Here is a 25,187-nt window from a genome sequence, read left to right as displayed (position 1 = left end):
GAGGGGAAAGGACGGTTCAGCCGGTGAAGATTATAGTTTGAATGGCTGGGTATAACCTCCGAGTAAGCTTTCATTCGGGGTTACACGAAAGTGGCAATGAAAGGAGACGCGAAATAGTCTTGTCTGTTAATTAGGATACGTCAGTTCAGTTTCGTCTTTGTTTTGTAGGGGCCTTTTTAACTAAGCGTAGGTCAGCTTAGCCTGTGTTGCAGAACAGGCGTTTTTTCCCTCGCGTTCTTTCGTCGAACTAATCACGAAGAGAGCGTAGAGCTTTTCTGCGCGTTTCGCTTTCGTGCGTGTCTCGCGCTCCTCGCTCGCTTCGCGCTTGCCTTTGGTTTCCTTAAAAACGCGAATTAGAGGTTTCAAGGAGTATACGTCCTCTCTTGATAAATTCGGGTCCGTGGCATGGAGGAGCCGTACATTCATTAAGGAACTGTTTTTGAACAATGCACGCCAACCGGAAGTGGACTTTTTACATTCACGAGCAGTGGTTTTTCCAAAATTTTTAGTTAAATCGTCTCTACAAGTGAAAAAAAACTAAGTAATACAATTTTTTTTAGCGTCAAGATGTATTAAAAGGAAAAAATTCTCTCTTTCGGTTGACTTGCAGCGTTAAAAAACGCCCTCGCTTAATTAAGTTCCCTATTAGGAGATTCTAGGGAACGTTATTTTTTCTTATGCGGAATGATTTGCATATGATCTTGTTCTTAACCACTTATATTTTCAAGCGAAACGGCGCCTTCAAACAGCGTCTCTACTAGATTTGCTCATGCAGGGGTGGCTCGCCAAATCAATTGACTAGTGCATAACCGTTTAACTTGGAGTTTTTCGACTAATTTACCTACGATTTTCTGAGGTTGACTTTTTATATTTGATAAGATATTGTGATTATTGTGTAGGAAAAAATAATGGACACTGGGTGGGAGGAGGATATTGCCTAGCTTTAAAATTGGCTAATAACATTGTTACTAACTTGTATTGCAAAAATGAAAAAAATATCTTTGGTAGAGAAACTTGCTTGGCCTAAAGACAGTTAGTCAGGGTGTAAAGCCAGGACTGGTAAAGCTGAATAAAACAGGATGGTAGGCCTGTGAAGTCAGGCATAGTCATGGCACAGCAGATGAAGTCTGTCTGCGAACCAGGCCTTATTCTTGGCCCCTACCTGTGTACCATAATTTGAGTACACGCCATGATCGTCCTGGTTAAAAAATGTCAATTACGCACTTCTGGTTTTTCGTCGAGTCCATTAGGGCCCAGAACAAACATGCATCTCTGCGCTGCTTGGCAGATGTTACTAACCGAGGTTAAATTAAGACTGCGATGTACCCCAGGGAAACCCTGCCATTCGTGACCTCTGTGGGACTTCTACACTGTACACCAAGACAGCTTTACCATACAAATTTTAATACAGCAGTCCTGTTTTACAATTTTCTAAAAAATTATTTATCATGTCATTTGGGGCTTTCTTCAACTAGGCAATCCTACTTCTATTATGAATATGCAATAAATCTATGAGCATGTCTAACAGTTTAGAAAACAGTATTCCCAGCATCTGTGTAATTATCCAAACACCATGCTCTCCAAACTTGAGAATATACTTCCTTCACTGTGAGCTGGGTCTGTTTGAACAAAAAATAATTAAACACATTAGGGTACAATGTACAAGGCCTTGCTTTTGGAATTGTAGTATATATACCCAGTTACAATATAAACAGTTTTATTTGCATTTCTCTTTAGCATCCTTATAACTTGTTAAGCAGATTTTTAGGGAAGCCCCTATTAACTTTTTTCTTGTTATTGTTTTTTTTAATTTTATTATTATTTATTTATTTTCGTTTTTCTTTTTTAACTTAATGCAGAAGAGTAAACTGACAAGCTGAGCAGTTTTCTCCTTCTAGAATGCTATCAAGTATCAGCTGTCCCAAAATTCTTAATCGTCACCTTGTCGAATCCACTCCCCTAGTTTGCAATTATGGTATTAGTAGTTCAGTGCTTCTTAGAAATGTGGTAGACTTTGGTCACCACTCTCCTCTGTCCATTCAATCCCTTAACACCTTTAAAGGGTTTCCATGAGAGGTGATACTTGTCATATTTGTTGAAACTTGTCATATTTGTTGAAACTTGTCATGTTAAGCCGTCCCCAATGTTGATTCACATAACAATCCTGAGCGACCGTGTTTTTGTGGCTTCGGCACCTAAACTCTGGAATGATTTACTTCTGGAATGTTGAATGGCCAAATCTGTTGACACTTGTAAAAAATTTTTAAAGACACACCTTTTTAGTAAGGCTTTTCATTCTTAGTTAGGTATACTTAATACCTAACACAACTATGTGCTTTATATTTAGTTTTTTTAAGCAAAACTTTTAAAGATGTACCTTTAAGTAAGGCTTAATTTTATTCTTAGTTAGGTTTTTTAATATTATATACAACACATGATGTAATATTTTTTGTTGAAATGGGCAGGTGATCATCTCATAATAAAAACTGTGCAATATGAATTCTAAATTATTATTATTATACGATTTAAATATTACAGCACACCATAGTGCCCCTAAATATAATGCCTGTTGTGCAGGCTACCTGATAACGTATATTTGCTCATTCTAAATTATGTGCATGCCTGCTTATTGCTAAGGTAGCATCAGACAAATTAAACCATTTCCAAGCAACAGCTTTGGGTGAGTCGACAGGCAAGACAAACTGACACCACTGCATCCTCAGTTAAAAGTTTAAGTATATTTTCATATATTAAAACAGTGATCAAAGACTAAATATTAAGTAGTTCCTCCAAGAGCTTACTCTGTGATCCAGCCATCCAGTCAACTCTACCAACAACAATCAACTTTGTTTGATATTCAAGGAACCAAAAATATTCCTCGTCGTCTATCTCAGTCCCATCTTCCAAAAACACACGACACGTACTCAGGGCAAACTTGCCCATTGCTTTGCATTTCAGCTCTTGAAGGCTGGCAGCGACTATGCCCACCGTCCTTTGAGCGTGGGAGTTCCAAATTTTAAAAGGACGACGTACTATTTCTGCCATGACCCACAAAGTTGGACCTTCAAATAATAAAATGATTTTCTCAAATTATCAACCAATTTTGGCACTTTTTAAATTACAAGGTCAGAGATCAGGGAACTCTCCATTTACAACACAGATTTCTCCGACTAGCATTCGGTAGCCCATGACTATTTACTTTTTTCTCGAATCCAGATGCACCGAACTAGGTTTTGCAGAGAACAATATTATACACTTAGGTTGTGTTTTCACTAGGGCGATTAACTAGCTGAACATTCTTTCTAGGATTTGTTTACAAACCGACTTTTACTAGTTAAACGTGACAACTGGTTTCACCGTGAAATTTAACCGGCAATCTAAGCCACTTATTCAGAGGATTCAAATTGCAAAAGCGCGCCACAATAAAAATTGAAAGGGGACGAAGTGCTTGTAATGCCGGACTTCTCTTGTGATTATTTGCGCTGTATTTTTGCGAGGGAGAAGGAGTTTTATTCAGCAAATGAGGCTAATGTCCTTACAAATGAGGAAGATGCGGCGAAATCTTTTAATTCTGTCAATCCAACAACGAAACAACATTGAGTGCCATAACTGGGATAAGCGCAAGACTATGTGGGTTTATCCAAGACCACAATTCTGGTTTAAGGACCTGGCCGAAGAAATGAAGAATCCAATGGGGTCGGTGGGATTGTAAATCGAAAGAAATGGCTGTTGGAATTCTCTTCCATGTTGAATTTCTCAAGCTCAACAAAGAGGCAATAGTCTGGAAAATAATATTGCCAGATTATTTGGCAGGCATCTGCCACTACGCGCGACCCGATTGGCTACGGCGTTTATCAGGACAAGTTATACCATCTCGCGAGGTAGTATAACTCTGCGTGAGTTTCCGCTCGTAAAAGCGAGAAAATCCCTTGTTTTTGCTTGTGAAAACAGCTCGCATTTTTTAACTAGCTAAAACCAAGACGAGGTGTTTTCACTGTATTTCCGGACTTTTCCGGCTTTATCTAGTCAAAATTGTCCTAGTGAAAACACAGCCTTAATGTCAGATCCTGAGGGAAACAGTTAGTTTTGTTTTCCCAAGAGTCCTGATGTTTCCCAAGAGGTCTCGGGAAACATCAGGACTCTTGGGAAAACAAAACTAACTGGTTTCCCGAGGGACCTGACATTAAGTATTTTGTTATATTTCCAGACTTTCACTTCAACGTACTTCAACAGCAACAAAAGAATACGCTTAATAGAAGCGAATCAAAACAGTACGACTCAGTACTTATAAGTACACAAATTTAATTCTCAAAACCACTGAATGAATGATTTAAAAAGTACTCTCCTTATATTATCTGCATCTTTTTCCTCCCTGTTGCTGTTTCTCTTCTGGGATAACTCTGAAAATCGTTGCTTTTAGCTTGAGGCTTCGTGTTTGTGTTGTTGTGAATATGGTTGTGTTCATTTACGAAAACTGTCACGCCACTTTCCACCATGCTCTGATCACGTGCTGTAATGTATCCCGAGCGGGGTACAACGATCAACGATCGGGATACATTTGATTTTTGTAAGGACCACGTGACCAAGAAGCAGCCAATGGCTGTCCCTGTTTAGTTGAGTGAAACTCTTTGAATATAACAACGGTCTTTTACTTTCTTCGAAGGCAGCAAAATATCAAAATTTCGTTTTCATCAAGATCCACTCGCATGATCGCGAACATTTCATAACTGTAAAACAGCTACAACTGGCTCATTACTGGTTAGCTTTACGAGCTCGTCAACTCTTTATTCAAATGGTGGATGATAGCTTTGCGCGAGTCGAACTCCTTGCGACATACGGAAGAGAACGAATGCTAAACATCCATATTTCCTTGAGAGCTCCCCAAGTTAAACTAATTGCACTAAATACTTGATCTTCTCTTAATTCAACTTAAAAAAGTGTCGTGCTAGCGTTTGCCAGAACGCGACACTAATCAGAGGTGGTGTCGATCACTATCGATGTCACATGCGACTACCGCCTTCAGCGCCATTTAACATGTCTGTCGTTCTTCCAGAAGTTAGGTTAAATTAAAAATAAATAGCAACAGGTGTGTGCTTCAAACATTGTCAAAGATGTTTAAGGTAATAAGTCTCCATGTCCGGGATTCAGAGGGCAGTCGGGCAGAAGTTTCGAGCTGTCCGAATGCTTGGTTTTCTTCGCTTTCGGGTAGATCATGCGAAGGTTCGTTCAATAGGCGACAAGTACAATGTATATAGACGTCTTATTTGCAGTAGGTAAGCTTAATCACCGATATATTGGGCGCGATCCATTCAACCAAAATTCAGACCGGTCCGACCGGGGAAAGAGGACCACCTCAAAAGGTGGACCTGTTTTTTCGAAACTCAGTCCGGTTGGACCGAACCGATCCATTGAGTTTTGGACCGAAATTTCCGGAAATTTTGGTTGAATGGATCGCGCCCATTAAAAGCAAAACACGAGAAAATTGGACTAAACTCACTTTCGCTTGAAAAAAATTTGTCGACCGAGTAGCCAGTCTTCAGGTTTTTTCTGTGAAGAATTCATGTTGGAGCTGCTTTTTATACACCCTGCCTGCATAGCTCCGTCCTTCAAATACCTTTATTCTCAAAATACCTAAGAAAAAGTTTGGCAAAGGAATGTAACCTGAAATAACTTTAGTACGGTTTGATAAGGCTGCCGATACGCTTCAGAGGTCCGTTCTCAAAATACCTAAGATGAAATAAACCGTGGTACCAGGGGTGGGTGAACTTGGTAGTTTGTTCGTTTTGTCAACCTCGTTCCCAGGGTTCTCTCCTAGGTTGCCGTTTTGTTTGCTAGTCTTGGCCATCGTGACGTCACGAAGAGGGAAGCGTAACTTCGCGGAGTTTTCAAAAATGGCGCCGTTGCCATTTCCAAATGCTACTTTTAAAGTTGGTTTTCCTGGATATTGACGCTTCAAAATGGTTTTTGTCAGAGTAGGATAGTGAAGTTCCAACATCTCTTTCCGAAAAGGTGAGTGAAATGTGTATTAATCTGAAAAATAACGCGTATGAGAGCTGTAAACGGTTTCGGTCAATTTCCTCCAGTGGAATAATGTGCTGCAAAAGGTTGCATGATCGCACAGTAATATCGCATTTTGTCGTAATCGGTGAGGTGTTGAACATCGAAACTTGGCATAAGGGTAGGTTACTTCTATTGGAAAGCATTGTCTCTGAAGTTAAATGCGATAAACCAGCAGATCCACAAATTTTTATACCCCGTTCTAGAAAACGCCTCTGAAATGGATACCCCATTCTAAATCAGGAGCTTCAAAATCACGACCCCGTTGGGCGGCACATACCCTTATAGGTAATGTATGGGAGCACCCCCTCCCGGGAGTAGAGTATCAGTTGATAACTCATAAGTACCAAATGGAAAAGATAGACTGGACTCTGGACTGGATTGGGACTGGTTTTTTTAGGGGGGGTAATTTTTTTTTGAGGAGGGGGGTTGTACTATTTTTTCTAGTCTGTAAAAAAATCGCCTTTCCCCAACAGGCTATATTTTTTCATTTGGGGGGGGGGGGAGAGGAAAGGACTTTACTTTTCTTTTAGTCTGTGTTTTAGTCTTAGATTGGTCGCTCTGTTTGACTCACGGCCGTCACGTTTCACTTGAAAGTTGAAGAAAATAGCAGGAGTGGATGTTACGATGGTGGAAATACCCTAAAGATTATCTCAATATTTTTGGGGGTGTGTTACGTATTAACAAAAACATGACCTGTTTCTTCTGCGCACCAACCAACCCGTGGGCTGGGCTTTGTTTTCGGCATTGTTAGTTGTTGTTAAACCTAGTGGGAATTACCAAAAAATGATTTTCTTCTTCGGAGTCTAGTGCCATTAGTAGCTGTGATAGCAATTACGCACAGTGAATGTCAGATTCGCTTTTCTGGCTTTTGGTCACATGCAAGTAATAAACAGAGGTCAAAGGATATAAAACACTTTACAACTGCATCTGAAATCAAATCCTACCAGGGACACCTACAGAAGCATCAGGGGCACCCAACGACAATTTTTCGGAAAAATATCTGTTCGGAAGATGAGGAACATTTGTTGTAAAATAACTTGCTTGCCTGCCTCTCCTAGGATTTTCGAACACCTAAAAAATGGTAAATTTACTCATTTTCAACGGATTTTTACACTAAAAAGGTCACCTACAATTTTCGGGAGCCTTTCTTCTGGCTGAAATTTTCAAACAGGTAAGTTTTAATCCCTATAATTTTCGGATCACTAGACTTTCAGCTAGGAAATCCGAACAGATGAAAAATTTATAGGGGATAAAAATATGCCCATATTCACCTTTTAAATACCAAGACACGCTTAACAATGCGACGTTTAAGTAGTTTTGAACTATATTCTCGTTGGGTGTCCCTGAAGCATAAACCACAGGAAATGATTACTCAGTATACATGTAACAAACCTGCTTCATGACCTCTGAATATAAGACTTAGTGCGGCAAAAACAAGATTTACTCAGTCAAAGTTTAGAATGCTACAAGTCAACCTTCGCGCGAGAGAAAAAAAGAAAGAGAACCACTGTTCAAGCAGACTCTCAAGGTCAGGTTTCACTTTATCACGAGCTTCTGAGTCGTGTTTGGCCTGTTAACGCTTATTTCTTAAAAAGATAGACTACAAGAAACAGGTCGTGTTTTTGTTATTATGTAACATCCACTCCTGCTATTTTCTTCAACTTTCAAGTGAAACGTGATGGCCATGAGTCAAACAGAGTGACCAATCTAAGCTCCCACCCAGACTAAAATGACAGACATAAAACAAAACCAAAAACAAAAGAGAAGAGTAAAGTCTATATAATACTACTCCCTTCCCCTCCCCCCAAAGAAGAAAACATAGCCTGTTGGGGAAAGGTTGAAAATGCGATTTTTTTACAGACTAGAAAAAATAATACAACCCCCCCACTCCAAAAAAAAATTACCCCCCTTAAAAAAAACAGTCCAGTCCAGTCCAGTCCAGAGTGCAGTTCCAGTTTTCCATCTGGCCCTCGTAAATAGTTTAAGTCAAATTTTTCAAGTGGAATTTTTGCTGCAGAAATTTGCATGATGTAACTGATGAAAATCGGTTGGTGTGGAAATTCGAAACTTGGCAGAAGGGTAGGTCAGCGATAGTGGAAAACATTGTCCTTGATGTTTAATGGGAGAAATTAGCGCTAAAAATGATCAGTCCATTCGAGTGCGCTTAATATTGATATAAACAGATAATCTCGACTCGCTTACCCCTGCACAATGTAAGTCAATTATTTTTCGGTTTTAAGAAAAAGGAAACCAAAGACTTCCCTCAACACTATGTATCTATAATAATTACACCAGGAATATATATATTTTTTAACACTTGAAGGTTGTACCATCTTGTTGAAGCAAAGAATATTTCTCTGTAATGCATCAGTCAATTCCAGCTGCACCCAGACCCCCCCCCCCCCATCCCCCCCCTGTGCTGACCACTGGACATTAGCATTTTTCTTGACTTGGATGGCAAATTCCTGGGGGTGGGGACTCTTGAGCTATCAAATCCCCTAGGGTGGGGATGAAAAAAGAGGGCAAATGCCCCGTCCTCCGTCAACACTGCAACATTTTTCATTGATCACGCAGTCGAATAATGCCGCTTTACGCAGTTTCAAGTAACATCTTCCTTTGTAAAAGTGCTAGGATTCTAATGAAGACTTTATGCCGCGACAACATGCACTAGTTTATAGTTTTAGTGTTCAATATAAAATTGTTGACATTAAAATTAATAGAGTGCTGCAACGTTATATGTTATGAATAGTTTTATAAATATGAAAGGATGTTCTTCAAATAATATCAACAGAAATTTGATTCAATAACCAAAAAAACATTGATTCACATCGATAGCTCCGGTTTTCGCTATGTAATTCTGGCTTGATAAGCAATGAAGAAATGCATACCTAAAAGCGAGAACATGCCTTTACAACCCTCTTCAATTATTTATTCCTTTCCTTGACAGATGAGCTAATCTGCTTTTTTTCCAGTAAAACCTTGTGTGTAGTTATATTCTGATAGGAAACTGTGTGCGTGTCAAAAGCATTTGGAATACTCCCAGAGATATGATGATATACATTTGCATTAAGGTGTGAAATATTTTATGCGTGATGTAACGTTTGGAGCCAACAGTTTAGCTAAGTATTTGTAAAATATGTTCAATTTAAAGCACACATTTTCTGTTATACGTGACATTTCTGCGTCCCAGGTCAGATGAATCTTTGCAATGAACTCGAAGCTAAATCGATCAAGTTTGTACTTCTGACAACGAGATATGTTAATTGTCTTAATTATTTGTGCTGTTTTTCACGGAGCTACATCGATGAACAATTCTCAAACTTTGCTGCTGAGGTTTAAAAATAATATACGATCAGCGTACTCTCCCGCGATACCTGAAGATACGGAGACATGAATTTAGTGCCAATCAATGGCAATCGATGAAGTTCGCGACCACTTAAGTGTGATTATCAATTGATCATCGATTGGCCAATGCCAATCAATGCTAATCAACAGTAATTAATTGATTGTCATCGATTGATCGACTGATTTTCCGATCATCGATTTTCATCGATTGTTCAGGTCCTGTGTTAGAGTATTCATCCAGACCTTCAGATAAGGAGGGGCTCCGGTCATCCAGACCCTGAGATAAGCGGGGGGAGGGGGGGGATGGGAAGTCTTAAAAAAATTTTTTTCGGCCCTTCGGGCCTCAGTTTGGTCTAAAAATAGGGGGGGGGGAGGAGGCCCCTCCCCTGGATCTGCCATTGATGTGGTAGACGGATTGTTTATTAAATTGAACAACAAGCTGATGTTGGGTTTTCAAAAAAATCAATCCTTTTTCGCACATTAAGTTAGGAACTATTAATGTACACTGCATGTAACTTGAAATAGGTTGAGACAGGATGGCTGTGAGTGAAGGTCCATTATCAGGGTTGATTTGTGAAATTTGTGAGTTATTCAGTTGGCCAAGGAAATGTTACATTTCCCAGAAAAAAGACAGGGAATTTCAAATTACTTACAGAGCTAAAAATCTCTAAAGGGTTCCAAAAATCCTAATACACTATTTCAAAACCATACTAGTGCTATATTCCAGTACTAATTTAATGTCTATCTTGTTACATGGTAATGCAAGAATTGCTATTTTTTCAATTTTTTTTTGAGTAAAATACAGAAGTTAGTCAGTTAATGGAAAAGACATTGATCTATTTGAAAAAAGGAGAGGATCTTAAAAAAAATGCAAAACTTTCTCATATTTACCGCCCTTGTTGCAGGGAACCAACACACACCCACCCCATGGAAACTCGGAGCATGAGAGTCAGAGAGTGACCGAGTAAGTGATGGGGCACATTAACATTTTGTCATTTTGTCATTTTGTCTATCACAATAAATTTTATTGTGATAGACAAAATGAGGAGCTGGCATCCCTGAGCTGAGTCTGTTGGGTTGGGAGAAGAAATAGGTATGATTAAAGTTTTTAAGTGCCTTTTCTCCTGAACGGCAACTGACTCGCCCCTGGGTCTCAGACCGATAGGGATTGGCAGAGTGAGTGCAGTTTATGTTTTTTCATGCAGGCAACAGAGATTTCTGATCAACCATCAAACCCTGGTAGTGTACAAACAAGCTAGTGATTTTCAAAGTTTGAATAACATTTTATTAATATAGCATGTGGGCTTCCTGTTAGAGGCAGTATCACAGGAATGATAAGTATTATATTATGACAGGAGCATGAAGAATTCCTTTTAACCCTATAAAACCTGATATCAAAATATTCAAATTCTCATTTATCATCCACATATGTTCTCGATACTGAGAAGTGGGGAGAAATAATTGTTGAAGTGTCAATTAGATTTTTCGTCTTTGCTTATGTCCCTTCTCATGACTGCACTCTGTTTTACAAAGCATTGATATTCCAAGGAGTAATTTCATTCTGATCACTCTTATATTAAGGCTTAAGGTTAAGACTATCTCCTTGTATTGAGACTGCATGATTACTATGAGCTGACAGAAAAAAAAAGGTTTCAGGGAGTTCATAAGCAAAAAGCCAAATACTAGCTGGAGCTTTTTTATAAAGCAAAAATACCTCCCTGGAGCAACACCAACTATTACATAATTCCCTTAGTATAAGTATACTGAATTAAAGGAACCATGTGATGGTTTTTTGGCCTTGTTGTGTCAAAAGCCTGTAAACTGATTGGAATAATAATATTGAAAGTCCAAAAATGTTGAATATAAGTTGAATATTATATGACTACTGCTTTAAATTTCTATCATTATCTTGCAGTTCTCAAAAACGAAGAGAATGAAGAGCTTTTGAGAGTGCTGTTGTGATTGTTTCTACCGGTCATCACGAAGGAAAATATACAGACCACCTTACTTTTGCATGGGATATCACTGTAAGCCAGGCAATAATAATATTGTATTCTTAGTACACATTTGTATCATAAAGTGCTCAGGGCCCTCATAGTAAGTTCTTCAATCCTGATCAGGTGCGGATCCACACCAGTTTCTGCCATCTTATGGAAATCAGTAAGATTTGTCACGATGAATTACTTTTACTAACCATAGTAACAATAACAATAAACTTTCCAAGTTGAAATTGAGGGATTGCCAATTTGCAAGGCCTCATTTAAGGAGAATGGAACTGGTCAATATCGTGTCTGAATGACTCAAAAACCCAGTTAAGGGATAGCATGTCCTCGAACCCCCCCCCCCCCCCCCAATCCCCTGGAGATTTTGGGGGTTTTGATTTTTGCCGTCATTCAATCATTCCTGTTAATCTTGTACCCAGATTCTTACACTGAGGAGATCTGAGTACAGTCGGGTATGAGATTACTTTTGTGTCACCGAACTTGAAATCCGAAGGAGACCCACCAGGGTGGGGATTAATACTGTCAGGGGAGGTCTTGGTAAAAATTGTACTATGATCTATACTATGATCATTTACATCTTCACAAGCAATTTTGCAAGAGACCATCAAGTGCATTACTTGCTTCATTCCACATTGTCATTAGGGAACTGGGCCAGGTTCTGAAAAGGCCAATTAGCGCTAGTCCAGGATTAAAATTTTGTTCCACTTTTTGTATTTACCTTCCTATGCATTGCTTAGAGTAACACTTCGTGTTATCATATCTTTTTTTGAAGTAAAGGCACAACAGTATTTTGTAAGCTCAAGTTGCATGTTCTTAGACAAGAAAACCTTGCTTAAAAGTTGGCTTAATTCTGGGTTAAACTTAACTATATTTCAAGGAACTGGGCCCTGGATACATAAACTAAATGTCAACATTTACATTTTTTTCTTGGTTTGTTTGTCTTCTTTAAGGGTTTATTTTCCACTGAGGAAGCATTTCCTTTAATAATGTCTTTCACTCTAGTTTAGAATGCTATGAAATGCTGACTGTATTTTTAAGTGAAAGAAAATCAACTAGGAGATTCTATATTTTCAATTATGGGGACTGTGAATCCTTGGTACTGTAGATAAAGAGAAGAGTTAGAATGTTTATCAAAGTTTGCTGGGGTAGCAGGGCATCGGGTGGGGATTTTTAATGATCCTTTTCTCCCAGGAGAGGGGATATTTGAATCTATCTTTGCCTGTATGCACTGGGATCAATTGAACGTTTTAAGATATTGCAGGATCGAAGTTACTGGAAGCTCTATTTTCAAAAACAAAAAGTCCATCAGGTTGAAAATGCGCATGAGATGTTTAATTTTCAAGAGGCCTTTCACCCTAGATGATAAAATCTTATGATTTTGGATTTTAAATTTTCATGACCTTGTTTTAGATCATCGGAAGGAAGTGCTCCTGGTCAGTAATCAAGACTTTTTAAAAATAAATTTCATTTGATGCTGTCCACAGAAGGACCTAACATCACATTCTTTTAATCTTATCAATGGGACAGGACCACTCGTGGATATTCTATAATTTAGATTAGCTCGGCTCAGTATAAGGTTGAAGTTTTGACATGACTACAATGCTGTGTGGGACTTAAATGTTTTGATACTGTTGTCGCATTTCAGTAAAAGATGTCAGTTATTGCTTTTACTAGCACCAGAACATAGGTAAAACTTAAGTCAAAGGCAATCATGTGTAGCCTGGGGAGGGGAAATTTTTGTGCATATGACTTGAATGATTTGCCCGTAGGAAGGGAATTTGAAGGACATTTTTTGAAAAAAATGTCAAATCCCTATGCACTCCATGTCCTGCCTCCCCCCGCCAGCTAACAAGACAACTGTCATTTTGAGTTACCATAGCTGGGTCTTGGGGTCCAAGAAACACATTTTGACCACCAGTATAGTAAGGTGTTCCTTAAAAAAAAAGGTGTTCCCAGAACAACAACAACAACAAAAAAAAGGTTTACAACGTCACCTGTAAACAACGGATTAAAAATAATTCTATTTTGAGAAACCCGAACCTGGGCTGGCCGTGAGTTAGTGTATGGGTGCGTACGTGCGATGTGTGCCCCTTGTTTTCAGTGTGTTATATATATTGGGCTGCCTGTGGAGCACTTTTGTCTCATGTTTGTTTCCTTTCGAAAGCTCTGAATACAGTCAGACACTGCATGCTGCAGTAGTATAAATACTTGCATTGGTTATTGCTTTTTATTATGTGGTGGCTCCTAAAAGAGCCGTTTGTTTGTAAAGAAGTGTTGCGCTTTACTTCTTAGCGGGCTTTTTGGCGGCAGTTTTCTTGGCGGGCTTTTTGGCTGCAGGCTTCTTTGTCTTCTTTCCTGTAGCTTTTTTGGCGGCTGGTTTCTTTGCTGCAGTCTTTTTCGGTGACGATTTCTTACTTGGCTTTTTAACTGCTGCTTTCTTGGCTGGCTTCTTCTTAGCCGCTGGTTTCTTCGCCGCTGGCTTTTTAGCCGCGGGTTTCTTTGCTACCTTCTTGGCGGCGGGCTTCTTTGGCTTCTTCGCCGGTTTCTTCGGAGCCTTCTTTTCCTCCTTGGGCACCTTGAAGGAGCCAGAAGCGCCAACTCCTTTGGTGTGTACTAACTTTCCAGCAGCAACTCCTCTCTTGAGAGCCGTCTTCAAGTGTGGGCCGACTTCACCAACCTTGTAGTTGGCTTTGATGTACTTCTCGATGGCTTGGCGCGAAGATCCGCCTCGCTCTTTCAGAGCTACAATAGCAGCCTTGATCATCTCACTGTATGGTGGATGATCAGCTGGCTTTTTAGGCTTAGATGGCTTCTTCTTAGCCGGTGACTTTGTTTGAGCAACTTCAGACATGATGGACTTCGAACGATACCTTCGGATACGAAAGCACTGATTGAACACCCGAATACTGCGAAGTGATGTAAATGAGTAGTATGCGGACCACTGAGGAGACAATGATCGAACATGGCGCACGATTCTTCTGTGCTAGTTTTCTGTGGATTTTGTCAAATAAAGTGTTGTAACATAGAAATAAATTACTTCTAGAATTAAAAGATTGAAAGCTAAGCCTTGAACGTAAGCGATTACCACAAATATGTACGAGTTAAGGTACGTGTAGCAAACGATATCTAACCTTTTATCCTTTCGCTCCAGTGAATCTTGAAATAATTTTTCCTTTAAAGTCGTATAATTGTTGCGCCTGCGATTTTCTTTTTGTGTAGAAACATTTGGAAGATAGGAAAACTTCTACACTTTAAACCTCTCCCTGTAGTTCTTACAGTCTCTCTCATTTAACTTGGTTTAAATCCTCTTTCGTCAACACAACAAAGACAATACGTAGTTTGCCACCATGCAGTGAGAGCGAGAAGCTTGGCCGGTCACTCTATTTTGCAGTACGTCGAATGGCCGCCCTGCGCCGAATGACTCAAAAGTTTAGCCATTAGGGTTAGAAAAGTGAGCAAATCAGGTTCCATTTAGGGTCATTATACTGGGGAAACTAATCTGAAACTTGGTTCATGATTTTCGTAACGCTATAAGCATAAGGACTAAAACTTCATAGTTATTCGGCGCTCAGCGGCGGCCTTTTGTCGTTCTGCATATTCAGTACTCCTGCGTGGGTCTTCTTTCTCATCGAAAACCAGTGAATTTCGTTTAGGTCTAGCGATTTTAACTTTTTGCTGGATATTAGCTGGGTGATTTAATGGGAAGTCGATCAACAGGACTGAATTTGAGAGGATTTCAACAATACCAAACTTGTAGGAAACCTGTTTAAAAAAGTCGTTTCGAAACGATCTCAAGCACTGAAAATAAATTACACAAAAAGTTTGATCACTATAAGTGTAATTTGCACGTGAGTAAGAAGAATATTTCGGGGGAATATTCCTGTTAAGCCGAGTATGTGAAATTAGTTACACATCTACTGAATACACCTGAGTCGAAACGACCTGTAACCATTTCAAACCAGTATTATGGAAAATGTGCGTTTGCTTTATCGCTAACTTGCCTTTTACGGCTAGATATAGCGAACCAGATTTAAGAATTTTAGGTTAGATAAAGAATAGTAGATTTTAGTGCAACTATTTGGTGTTTTTGAAAACCTTTAGCTGAACCTTGACAGGCAGCCCGTGGTCGTATATCATTACATTAAATGCTAATATTTTTACATTTTAAAAATACAAATTTTGTATTGTAAAAATATTGGCATGTGTTCTTACGGTCTTTTCTGATGATAGATACTCATAGTAGTACTGAGTAGTTCTAGAAAAATTACTTTTCTACTGACTCACTTAATGAAAGGAGCGATCTAGTACAAAAATGAAATAGAAAATTTTCATTGAACGTGTATTAGTCTTGCCAACGTTGGTGTTCGCTGCAGAGAATAATCAGACAACTTTAAAGCGTTCTTACATATTTCATTAACAAATTTAGTGGGCGAAAATACATCAAGAGATCACTTACTACAGAAACCATCACGTTTGGTTTAGTGATGATTGTAAATGGAGATTTTTTCCCCTTTTTGTTAATCTCAGAAAGATTTTTTTTTAAGTTTCCAACTTAGAATTCTGAAGACAAAGGGTGCTTTACTCCCCTTGGAAAAACAGTTGAAACTGACAAATTGGGCTACTTGACAGTAAGTCATGGTTGTTGGTCATTGCTTTTATTGATGTGGTGGCTCCTAAAAGAGCCGTTTGGTTTGAACTAGAAGCAATGCACTTATGCACGCTCTCCGCGGATTCGGCGGGCCAACTGAATGTCCTTGGGCATGATGGTGACGCGCTTAGCGTGGATGGCGCACAAGTTGGTGTCTTCAAACAGACCAACAAGGTAAGCCTCGCTTGCTTCTTGAAGAGCCATCACAGCAGAGCTCTGGAAACGCAGATCGGTCTTGAAGTCTTGAGCGATTTCTCGCACAAGACGCTGGAAGGGCAGCTTGCGGATTAGCAGCTCGGTTGATTTCTGGTAACGACGGATTTCACGAAGAGCAACTGTACCAGGCCTGTAACGATGAGGTTTCTTGACTCCTCCAGTTGCAGGCGCGCTCTTACGAGCTGCCTTTGTGGCGAGCTGTTTTCGTGGAGCTTTTCCACCAGTCGATTTACGGGCAGTTTGCTTTGTACGTGCCATTTCTGCTAACTCAAAAGTCCACGAATAATGTATGTAACATCCCTCCACGATACTTTATACTTAGCGCGCTTTTTGCTGATTGGTTATAAACTATGCGATTTCATTGGTTAACCAAGACTGCTCGTAAAATATTGCTATGATCTAGGCTAGCATTGCGATCCTATAAGTCACATAAGGTTCTTTTGATTGATAGAAAACAATTATTCCTAAGTTGTCGTTGTTAATTGTTAGAAACTATCATCATAAAATCAGTCTGAGAGTTACATCGCAAGAGTTTTAGTGATGATGGTGATTTTGCCTCCTTCAACATGTTTGCACTTGTCTAGTGAGGCAATAGTAAGGTAATAATTAATTTGACCCTTGACTCTTTTGTCTGTTCTAACCAATCAAGAACAAGAAATTATTTCTTCAATAGCTTGTTTTCCGTGAGGTCATTCTTCTTGGTATAAAAAGACAGAAACTCGTTTCTTGAGTTATTATTTCTTGTCCGAGAAAGAGTTTCAACATGTCTGGTCGCGGCAAAGGAGGCAAAGGTCTAGGAAAAGGAGGCGCCAAGCGTCACCGAAAGATTCTTCGTGACAACATCCAAGGCATCACCAAGCCAGCTATCCGTCGTCTTGCTCGCCGTGGCGGTGTCAAGCGAATCTCTGGCCTGATCTACGAAGAGACTCGTGGTGTTCTCAAAGTTTTCCTTGAGAATGTGATCCGTGATGCTGTTACCTACACCGAGCACGCCAAACGCAAGACTGTGACAGCCATGGATGTGGTGTACGCTCTCAAACGTCAAGGACGTACTCTGTACGGATTTGGCGGTTAGATCTTTGCGTTACCCACTCCAACAAACGGCTCTTTTAGGAGCCACCAAATCTCTAAAAGTCATAACCAACAAGGTGTTTTCTTTATCATAATATACACCTCTCGTTAGTTTGGGCACTGAAGAAAGTGTTACAGTAATAACAGAATATACGTTAAATTTTGGAATATAAGTTACTTTCAGAAATAATCGCTTTCATTCTTGTGTAATTTCGCTGTCGAGTTTCTAAGGATCATTACTTCTTGCCTAAAATCAATCAACTGCATGCCGTTATAATTTAAATTGCGCGCGTCGGTAACAACTGATTTGCATTTGTTAAGATCGTCACAGTTGACTTCAGCGGAACTCAGTATTAGAGTGAAAACAAATGTTCTGCAACGTTAATCTTATCAGACATCAGAAAACAACATTGTCATCAACCAGTATTCGAACTTACTTTAGTCTAGTCATCTTTCACTGATCTTATAGTTCGCGCAATTTCTACTCTTTTTAAATATGTCTTCGACCCGCCTTTTTTAAAATTTATGCATACCCGACAAACTTTTATACCCTGGGTGACCCATGGCCGTTTTAAACGTAAGAATGGCTGCTAGATCATTGCGCTACACACTGAAACAAACGGCTCTTTTAAGAGCCACCAAATATTTACCAGTCATAACTAATGAACCGCACGTTAGTAATGGAGTATGAGTAAATTTTAAAGATAATCGTTATTTATTCCTAAGTTAAAGGATCGTCAGTTTGTGCCTAACGGCAATCAACTTCGTAAAGGACGCCGTTACAATTCAAGATAGATTGCGCGCGTCGGGACTGATTTGCATTCGTTACGGTCGTAAAGGTTGACTGTGTGAGTCATTACAGTTCGCCAGATTTCTACACGTTGTGAAGTCACCGCTTTCTATGTACCTTTTTTAAAATTTATGTATACCCGTAATTGCAAGGAAGTTATGACCAATACTAAAAAACTCAGCAATGAACCGAGCATAGCTTTCCAATTTTTATTTACGCAATTTTTACTGGAAAGAATGAAAGATCAGTGCACAAGGGATTTCTTGTTGGCTTCATCGACCCATTCGAAGAAGGGAGTATCTACTAAGTTCATATATAGTTCTGCTTATGGTCATGACTTTTATAATATATGGTGGCTCCTAAAAGAGCCGTTTGTTTTTGCAATCAGGAAAGCACTGTTTAAGCTTTTGCCTTCTTCTCAGTCTTCTTGGGAAGGAGAACAGCCTGGATGTTGGGAAGAACACCTCCTTGCGCGATGGTGACGCCGGCGAGCAGTTTGTTCAACTCTTCGTCGTTGCGGACAGCAAGCTGAAGGTGACGGGGAATGATTCTAGTCTTCTTGTTGTCACGGGCAGCGTTACCCGCCAACTCGAGGATTTCAGCGCTCAAATACTCGAGCACTGCAGCCAAGTAGACTGGGGCACCAGCGCCAACACGCTCAGCATAGTTGCCTTTGCGAAGAAGACGGTGGATACGTCCAACAGGGAACTGAAGCCCTGCTCGGGATGATCGGCTTTTGGACTTGGTGCCCTTTGCCTTTCCTTTACCGCGACCAGACATATTTTCAAACCAACAGTTGAGCTCGAATATGCACGAATGAATAAACCTAAGCTAAAAACTTTAGAGTTTATACGCGCGGCAAATTTTGAATAGGATCGAAACGCACCAATCACGCTTTAAAAATGTTAAGTGTTTGATGAAATATGATGATGTATGCGGAAAGCATATTGACATTAAAATAGAATAACCAATTAAAACTTAAGGATTTCGATCCGCATGTTAATTGATCCCCTAGTGATTTTGTTATAAATACAATCTGTGTTAACCTGGGGTATTCACTTCCATTCTGATCGACAGACATGGCACCCAAAGTTGCAGGAAAGAAAGGCGAGAAGAGAGCCGGAAAGGCAAAGGCTCCATCTGATGGAAAGAAGAAGAGGAGGGGAAAGAGAAAGGAAAGCTATGCCATCTACATCTACAAGGTGTTGAAGCAAGTTCACCCTGACACAGGTATCTCCAGCAAAGCCATGGGCATCATGAACTCGTTCGTTAACGACATCTTCGAGCGCATCGCCACCGAAGCTTCCCGCCTTGCCCACTACAACAAGAAATCAACCATCAGTTCTCGCGAGATCCAGACCGCCATCAGGCTCCTTCTGCCCGGTGAACTGGCCAAACACGCTGTCAGTGAAGGAACCAAGGCTGTGACCAAGTACACCAGCAGCAAGTAAACTCACTTTGTGGGTTTACCGCTAAATCAAAACGGCTCTTTTAGGAGCCACCAAATGTCATAAAAATCATGACCAAATTCAATTATATTTGTTCCTCTATTTTCAAACTCCTTTAATAGGCCCAATGATATGTTTATTATTTTACCGCCAAAAGGAACGGCTCATCGTCTACAACGTGTAGTGATTCTCTTACACAGACAAACTTCCAGTTTTTGCCATCTGAGGGGAAAGGACGGTTCAGCCGGTGAAGATTATAGTTTGAATGGCTGGGTATAACCTCCGAGTAAGTTTTCATTCGGGGTTACACGAAAGTGGCAATGAAAGGAGACGCGAAATAGTCTTGTCTGTTAATTAGGATACGTCAGTTCAGTTTCGTCTTTGTTTTGTAGGGGCCTTTTTAACTAAGCGTAGGTCAGCTTAGCCTGTGTTGCAGAACAGGCGTTTTTTCCCTCGCGTTCTTTCGTCGAACTAATCACGAAGAGAGCGTAGAGCTTTTCTGCGCGTTTCGCTTTCGTGCGTGTCTCGCGCTCCTCGCTCGCTTCGCGCTTGCCTTTCAAGGAGTATACGTCCTCTCTTGATAAATTCGGGTCCATGGCATGGAGGAGCCGTACATTCATTAAGGAACTGTTTTTGAACAATGCACGCCAACCGGAAGTGGACTTTTTACATTCACCAGCAGTGGTTTTTCCAAAATTTTTAGTTAAATCGTCTCTACAAGTGAAAAAAAACTAAGTAATACAATTTTTTTTAGCGTCAAGATGTATTAAAAGGAAAAAGTTCTCACTTTCGGTTGACTTGCAGCCTTAAAAAACGCCCTCGCTTAATTAAGTTCCCTATTAGAAGATTCTAGGGAACGTTATTTTTTCTTATGCGGAATGATTTTCATATGATCGTGTTACACAATAATCGCAATATCTTATCAAATATAAAAAGTCAACCTCAGAAAATCGTAGGTAAATTAGTCGAAAAACTCCAAGTTAAACGGTTATGCACTAGTCAAATGATTTGGCGAGCCACCCCTGCATGAGCAAATCTAGTAGAGACGCTGTTTGAAGGCGCCGTTTCGCTTGAAAATATAAGTGGTTAAGAGGAAAAAATAATGGACACTGGGTGGGAGGAGGATATTGCCTAGCTTTAAAATTGGCTAATAACATTGTTACTAACTTGTATTGCAAAAATGAAAAAAATATCTTTGGTAGAGAAACTTGCTTGGTCTAAAGACAGTTAGTTAGGGTGTAAAGCCAGGACTGGTAAAGCTGAATAAAACAGGATGGTAGGCCTGTGAAGTCAGGCATAGTCATGGCACAGCAGATGAAGTCTGTCTGCGAACCAGGCCTTATTCTTGGCCCCTACCTTTGTACCATAATTTGAGTACACGCCATGATCGTCCTGGTTAAAAAATGTCAATTACGCACTTCTGGTTTTTCGTCGAGTGCATTAGGGCCCAGAACAAACATGCATCTCTGCGCTGCTTGGCAGATGTTACTAACCGAGGTTAAATTAAGACTGCGATGTACCCCAGGGAAACCCTGCCATTCGTGACCTCTGTGGGACTTCTACACTGTACACCAAGACAGCTTTACCATACAAATTTTAATACAGCAGTCCTGGTTTACAATTTTCTAAAAAATTATTTATCATGTCATTTGGGGCTTTCTTCAACTAGGCAATCCTACTTCTATTATGAATATGCAATAAATCTATGAGCATGTCTAACAGTTTAGAAAACAGTATTCCCAGCATCTGTGTAATTATCCAAACACCATGCTCTCCAAACTTGAGAATATACTTCCTTCACTGTGAGCTGGGTCTGTTTGAACAAAAAATAATTAAACACATTAGGGTACAATGTACAAGGCCTTGCTTTTGGAATTGTAGTATATATACCCAGTTACAATATAAACAGTTTTATTTGCATTTCTCTTTAGCATCCTTATAACTTGTTAAGCAGATTTTTAGGGAAGCCCCTATTAACTTTTTTCTTGTTATTGTTTTTTTTAATTTTATTATTATTTATTTATTTTCTGTTTTTCTTTTTTAACTTAATGCAGAAGAGTAAACTGACAAGCTGAGCAGTTTTCTCCTTCTAGAATGCTATCAAGTATCAGCTGTCCCAAAATTCTTAATCGTCACCTTGTCGAATCCACTCCCCTAGTTTGCAATTATGGTATTAGTAGTTTAGTGCTTCTTAGAAATGTGGTAGACTTTGGTCACCACTCTCCTCTGTCCATTCAATCCCTTAACACCTTTAAAGGGCTTCCATGAGAGGTGATACTTGTCATATTTGTTGAAAATTGTCATGTTAAGCCGTCCCCAATGTTGATTCACATAACAATCCTGAGCGACCGTGTTTTTGTGGTTTCGGCACCTAAACTCTGGAATGATTTACTTCTGGAATTTTGAATGGCCAAATCTGTTGACACTTGTAAAAAATTTTTAAAGAAACACCTTTTTAGTAAGGCTTTTCATTCTTAGTTAGGTATACTTAATACCTAACACAACTATGTGTTTTATATTTAGTTTTTTTAAGCAAAACTTTTAAAGATGTACCTTTAAGTAAGGCTTAATTTTATTCTAAGTTAGGTTTTTTAATATTATATACAACACATGATGTAATATTTTTTGTTGAAATGCACAGGTGATCATCTCATAATAAAAACTGTGCAATATGAATTCTAAATTATTATTATTATTATACGATTTAAATATTACTGCACACCATAGTGCCCCTAAATATAATGCCTGTTGTGCAGGCTACCTGATAACGTATATTTGCTCATTTTTAATTTATGTGCATGCCTGCTTATTGCCAAGGTAGCACCAGACAAATTAAACCATTTCCAAGCAACAGCTTTGGGTGAGTCGACAGGCAAGGACAAGGACTCCAGATTTTTTCTTTGTCCCACACTCGTGGCATGATGATTATCACAATTTTAACAACTTAAACACTTTTAAATGGTCCTGCTAAGAAAGCATGTGTGTGGACAGAAGAGAGAGAGAACATTAACCTGTCTAAAGACATTATTTTTCTCTTTATGCTGATTGTATATGTCTAACACTCTGAACTTGCACCAAACATTGGAATACTGCCCTCTCACCCCAATTTTAAAACTTTAACAACCCTGAGCGACTGTGCTTTTGTGACTTCCGCAATTAAACTCTGCAATGATTTACCTGTGGAAATTAAAATGGCCAAATCTGCAGACACTTTTAAAAAAATTTTTAAAGACCCATCTTTTTAGTACGGCTTTTCATTTTTAGTTAGGTTAACTTAATACCTAACACAACTATGTCATTTTTATTTATTTTTTTAAGCAAAATTTTTAAAGACGTAAGGCTTCTTATTCTTAGCTAGGTTTTTTAATATTATACACAACACATGATGTAATTCTTATTTATCATTTAGTTATTTTTGTTCTATGTATTGTTGTAATGCACAGTTGATCATCTCCTAATGGAAACTGCGTAAAATGAATTCTAAATTATTATTATTATTACAACACACCAGAGTGACCCTAAAAATAATGCCTGTTGTGCAGGCTACCTGGTAACGTATATTTGCTCATTCTAAATTATGTGCATGCCTGCTTATTGCTAAGGTAGCATCAGACAAATTAAACCATTTCCAAGCAACAGCTTTGGGTGAATCGACAGGCAAAACGAACTGATACCATTGCATCCTCAGTTAAAAGTCTAAGTATATTTTCATATATTAAAAAAGTGATCAGAAACAAAATATTAAGAAGACTATGAGCAGTCTCTCTTTTTTCTTGGTCCACTGAGCAAAGCGCCCGAGACACAAATGACCACGCATGTTACTGAAGGCGGGAGACAGGCTGCTGCCCTTGTTTCTCGCATCTTGCTTAACACTCATGTGTGCGTGCACTCACCTTACTAAATCTGAAGAAAAAGAGAGACTGCTCGCTGCCTAAATATTAAGAGCTTACTCTGTGATCCAGCCATCCCGTCAACTCTACCAACAACAATCAGCTTTGTTTGACAATCAAGGAACCAAAAATATTCCTCATCATCTATTTCTGTTCCATCTTCCAGGAACACAAGACAGGTACTAAGGGCAAACTTAGCCTTTGCTTTATATTTAAGTTCTTGCAGGCTGGCAGCTACTATGCCCACCGTCCTTTGAGCGTTGAAGTTACAAACTTTAAATGGACGACGTACCATTTCTGCCATGACCTTCAAATAATAAAAAGATTTTCTCAAATTATCAACCAATTTTGGCACTTTTTAAATTACAAGGTGAGAGATCAGGGAACTCTCCATTTACTACACAGATTTCTCCGGCTAGCTTCGGTAGCCTCAGACTATTTTATATTCAGACATGGAACCTCTTTCACATTATTGTCCTGCTACTCCTGCGACTAGAATTCTTAACGAAAACCCTGAATTAAATACCGTTGTTCATAATATTATGTTGTTTCTCACTCATTTTTCGCTGGAATGTTATTTGCAATAGCAGTCTGAACCTAGGGAGTGTTTAGTTCTACAACAGTGGAACCAGGTAAATACAGACACCAAGAGAACATGCCATAATGCTCATATTATTCAGGTGTCCATATTAAGCGGGCTGTCAGAAAACAGTGTCAACGACCTTGCTCAAAAATATGTAAGCTTATTACCGGTAAATATTTTGTAATATTTCCCAAAGAAGAAAGCCATTTCATTTATTTCTGAACTAAGATGGTTTACTGGGCAAAGCTTAAGGGGAAACCTTTTTCTCGAATCCAAATGCACCGGACTAGGTTTTGCAGAGAATAATTTCTTCGATGGCAGCAAAATATCAAAATTTCGTTTTCATCAAGATCCACTCGCATGATCGCAAACATTTCATATTTTTGTTCAAATAGCGCTGGATTGTCGTTAGCCACAACTGGCTCATTACCGGTTAGCTTTTCGAGCTCTTCAAGTCTTTTATTCAAATCGTGGATGATCGCTTTGCGCTAGTCGAACTCCTTGCGACATACGGAAGAGAAGGAATTCTAAACATCTAAATTTCCTTCACGGCTTCCCGAGTTAAACTCATTGCGAATACTTGATCTTCACTAAATTCATCTTAAAGAAGCGTCGTAATAGCGTTTTCACTAAGAAAACGCCAGAAGAGCCGGTGTCTATCACTACCGATGTCACATGTGACTATGGAAACAAGTGTTTACCTGTGACTACTATATCGCTTAACATGTCCGTCGTTTTTGTAGAAGTTAGGTTAAATTTAAAAAAAAAAACAAAAGGGGGTGTGATTCAAACATTGTTAAGGTTTTTAGTTATAAAGATGTTTAAGGTAATAAGTCTCCATGTCCGGGATTCAGAGGGCGGTCGGACAAAAGTTTCAAAATAGTCTATGTCCGAGAGTTTGGTTTTCTTCGCTTTCGGGTAGACTAGGCGAAGGTTAGGCGACAAGTACACTGCATACATAGACGTCTTATTTGCAGTAGGTAAGCTTAATCACCGATATAGTAAAAGCAAAACACGAGAAAATTGGAACAAACTCACCTTTTCTTGAAAAATATTTGATGACCGAGTAACCAGTCTTCAGGTTTTTTCTTCGAAGAGTTCATTTTGGAGCTTCAATAAAAAGCGACCTGTAC

General features: G+C 39.3%; 4 protein-coding genes and 1 long non-coding RNA gene across 5 annotated transcripts; 1 reads left to right on the top strand and 4 right to left on the bottom strand.

Moving 5' to 3' along the window:
* Positions 1 to 1,421: 1,421 nt before the first annotated feature.
* LOC140947454 (uncharacterized) lies at positions 1,422 to 25,187 on the bottom strand. The gene is made up of 3 exons (XR_012166972.1): positions 25,093 to 25,187; positions 2,802 to 3,062; positions 1,422 to 1,619 (listed from the first exon to the last, which is right to left on the bottom strand). It is a non-coding gene; the product is annotated as an uncharacterized lncRNA (long non-coding RNA).
* LOC140947385 (uncharacterized) lies at positions 13,537 to 14,291 on the bottom strand. The gene has a single exon (XM_073396471.1). The coding sequence runs from the start codon at positions 14,257 to 14,259 to the stop codon at positions 13,690 to 13,692; it is 570 nt and encodes a 189-aa protein (XP_073252572.1). The 5' UTR covers positions 14,260 to 14,291; the 3' UTR covers positions 13,537 to 13,689.
* LOC140947394 (histone H3) lies at positions 16,029 to 16,874 on the bottom strand. Its single transcript, XM_073396483.1, has one exon. The coding sequence runs from the start codon at positions 16,528 to 16,530 to the stop codon at positions 16,120 to 16,122; it is 411 nt and encodes a 136-aa protein (XP_073252584.1). The 5' UTR covers positions 16,531 to 16,874; the 3' UTR covers positions 16,029 to 16,119.
* Positions 18,395 to 18,971, bottom strand: LOC140947426 (histone H2A-like). The gene has a single exon (XM_073396532.1). The coding sequence runs from the start codon at positions 18,911 to 18,913 to the stop codon at positions 18,533 to 18,535; it is 381 nt and encodes a 126-aa protein (XP_073252633.1). The 5' UTR covers positions 18,914 to 18,971; the 3' UTR covers positions 18,395 to 18,532.
* LOC140947433 (histone H2B, gonadal-like) lies at positions 18,965 to 19,673 on the top strand. The gene has a single exon (XM_073396543.1). It carries the CDS (start codon positions 19,213 to 19,215, stop codon positions 19,582 to 19,584), a length of 372 nt encoding a protein of 123 aa, XP_073252644.1. The 5' UTR covers positions 18,965 to 19,212; the 3' UTR covers positions 19,585 to 19,673.

The sequence above is a fragment of the Porites lutea genome, chromosome 1 (assembly GCF_958299795.1).
Source record: "Porites lutea chromosome 1, jaPorLute2.1, whole genome shotgun sequence".
Lineage (NCBI taxonomy): Eukaryota > Metazoa > Cnidaria > Anthozoa > Scleractinia > Poritidae > Porites > Porites lutea.
This window is presented reverse-complemented; position numbering and strand designations above follow the sequence as displayed.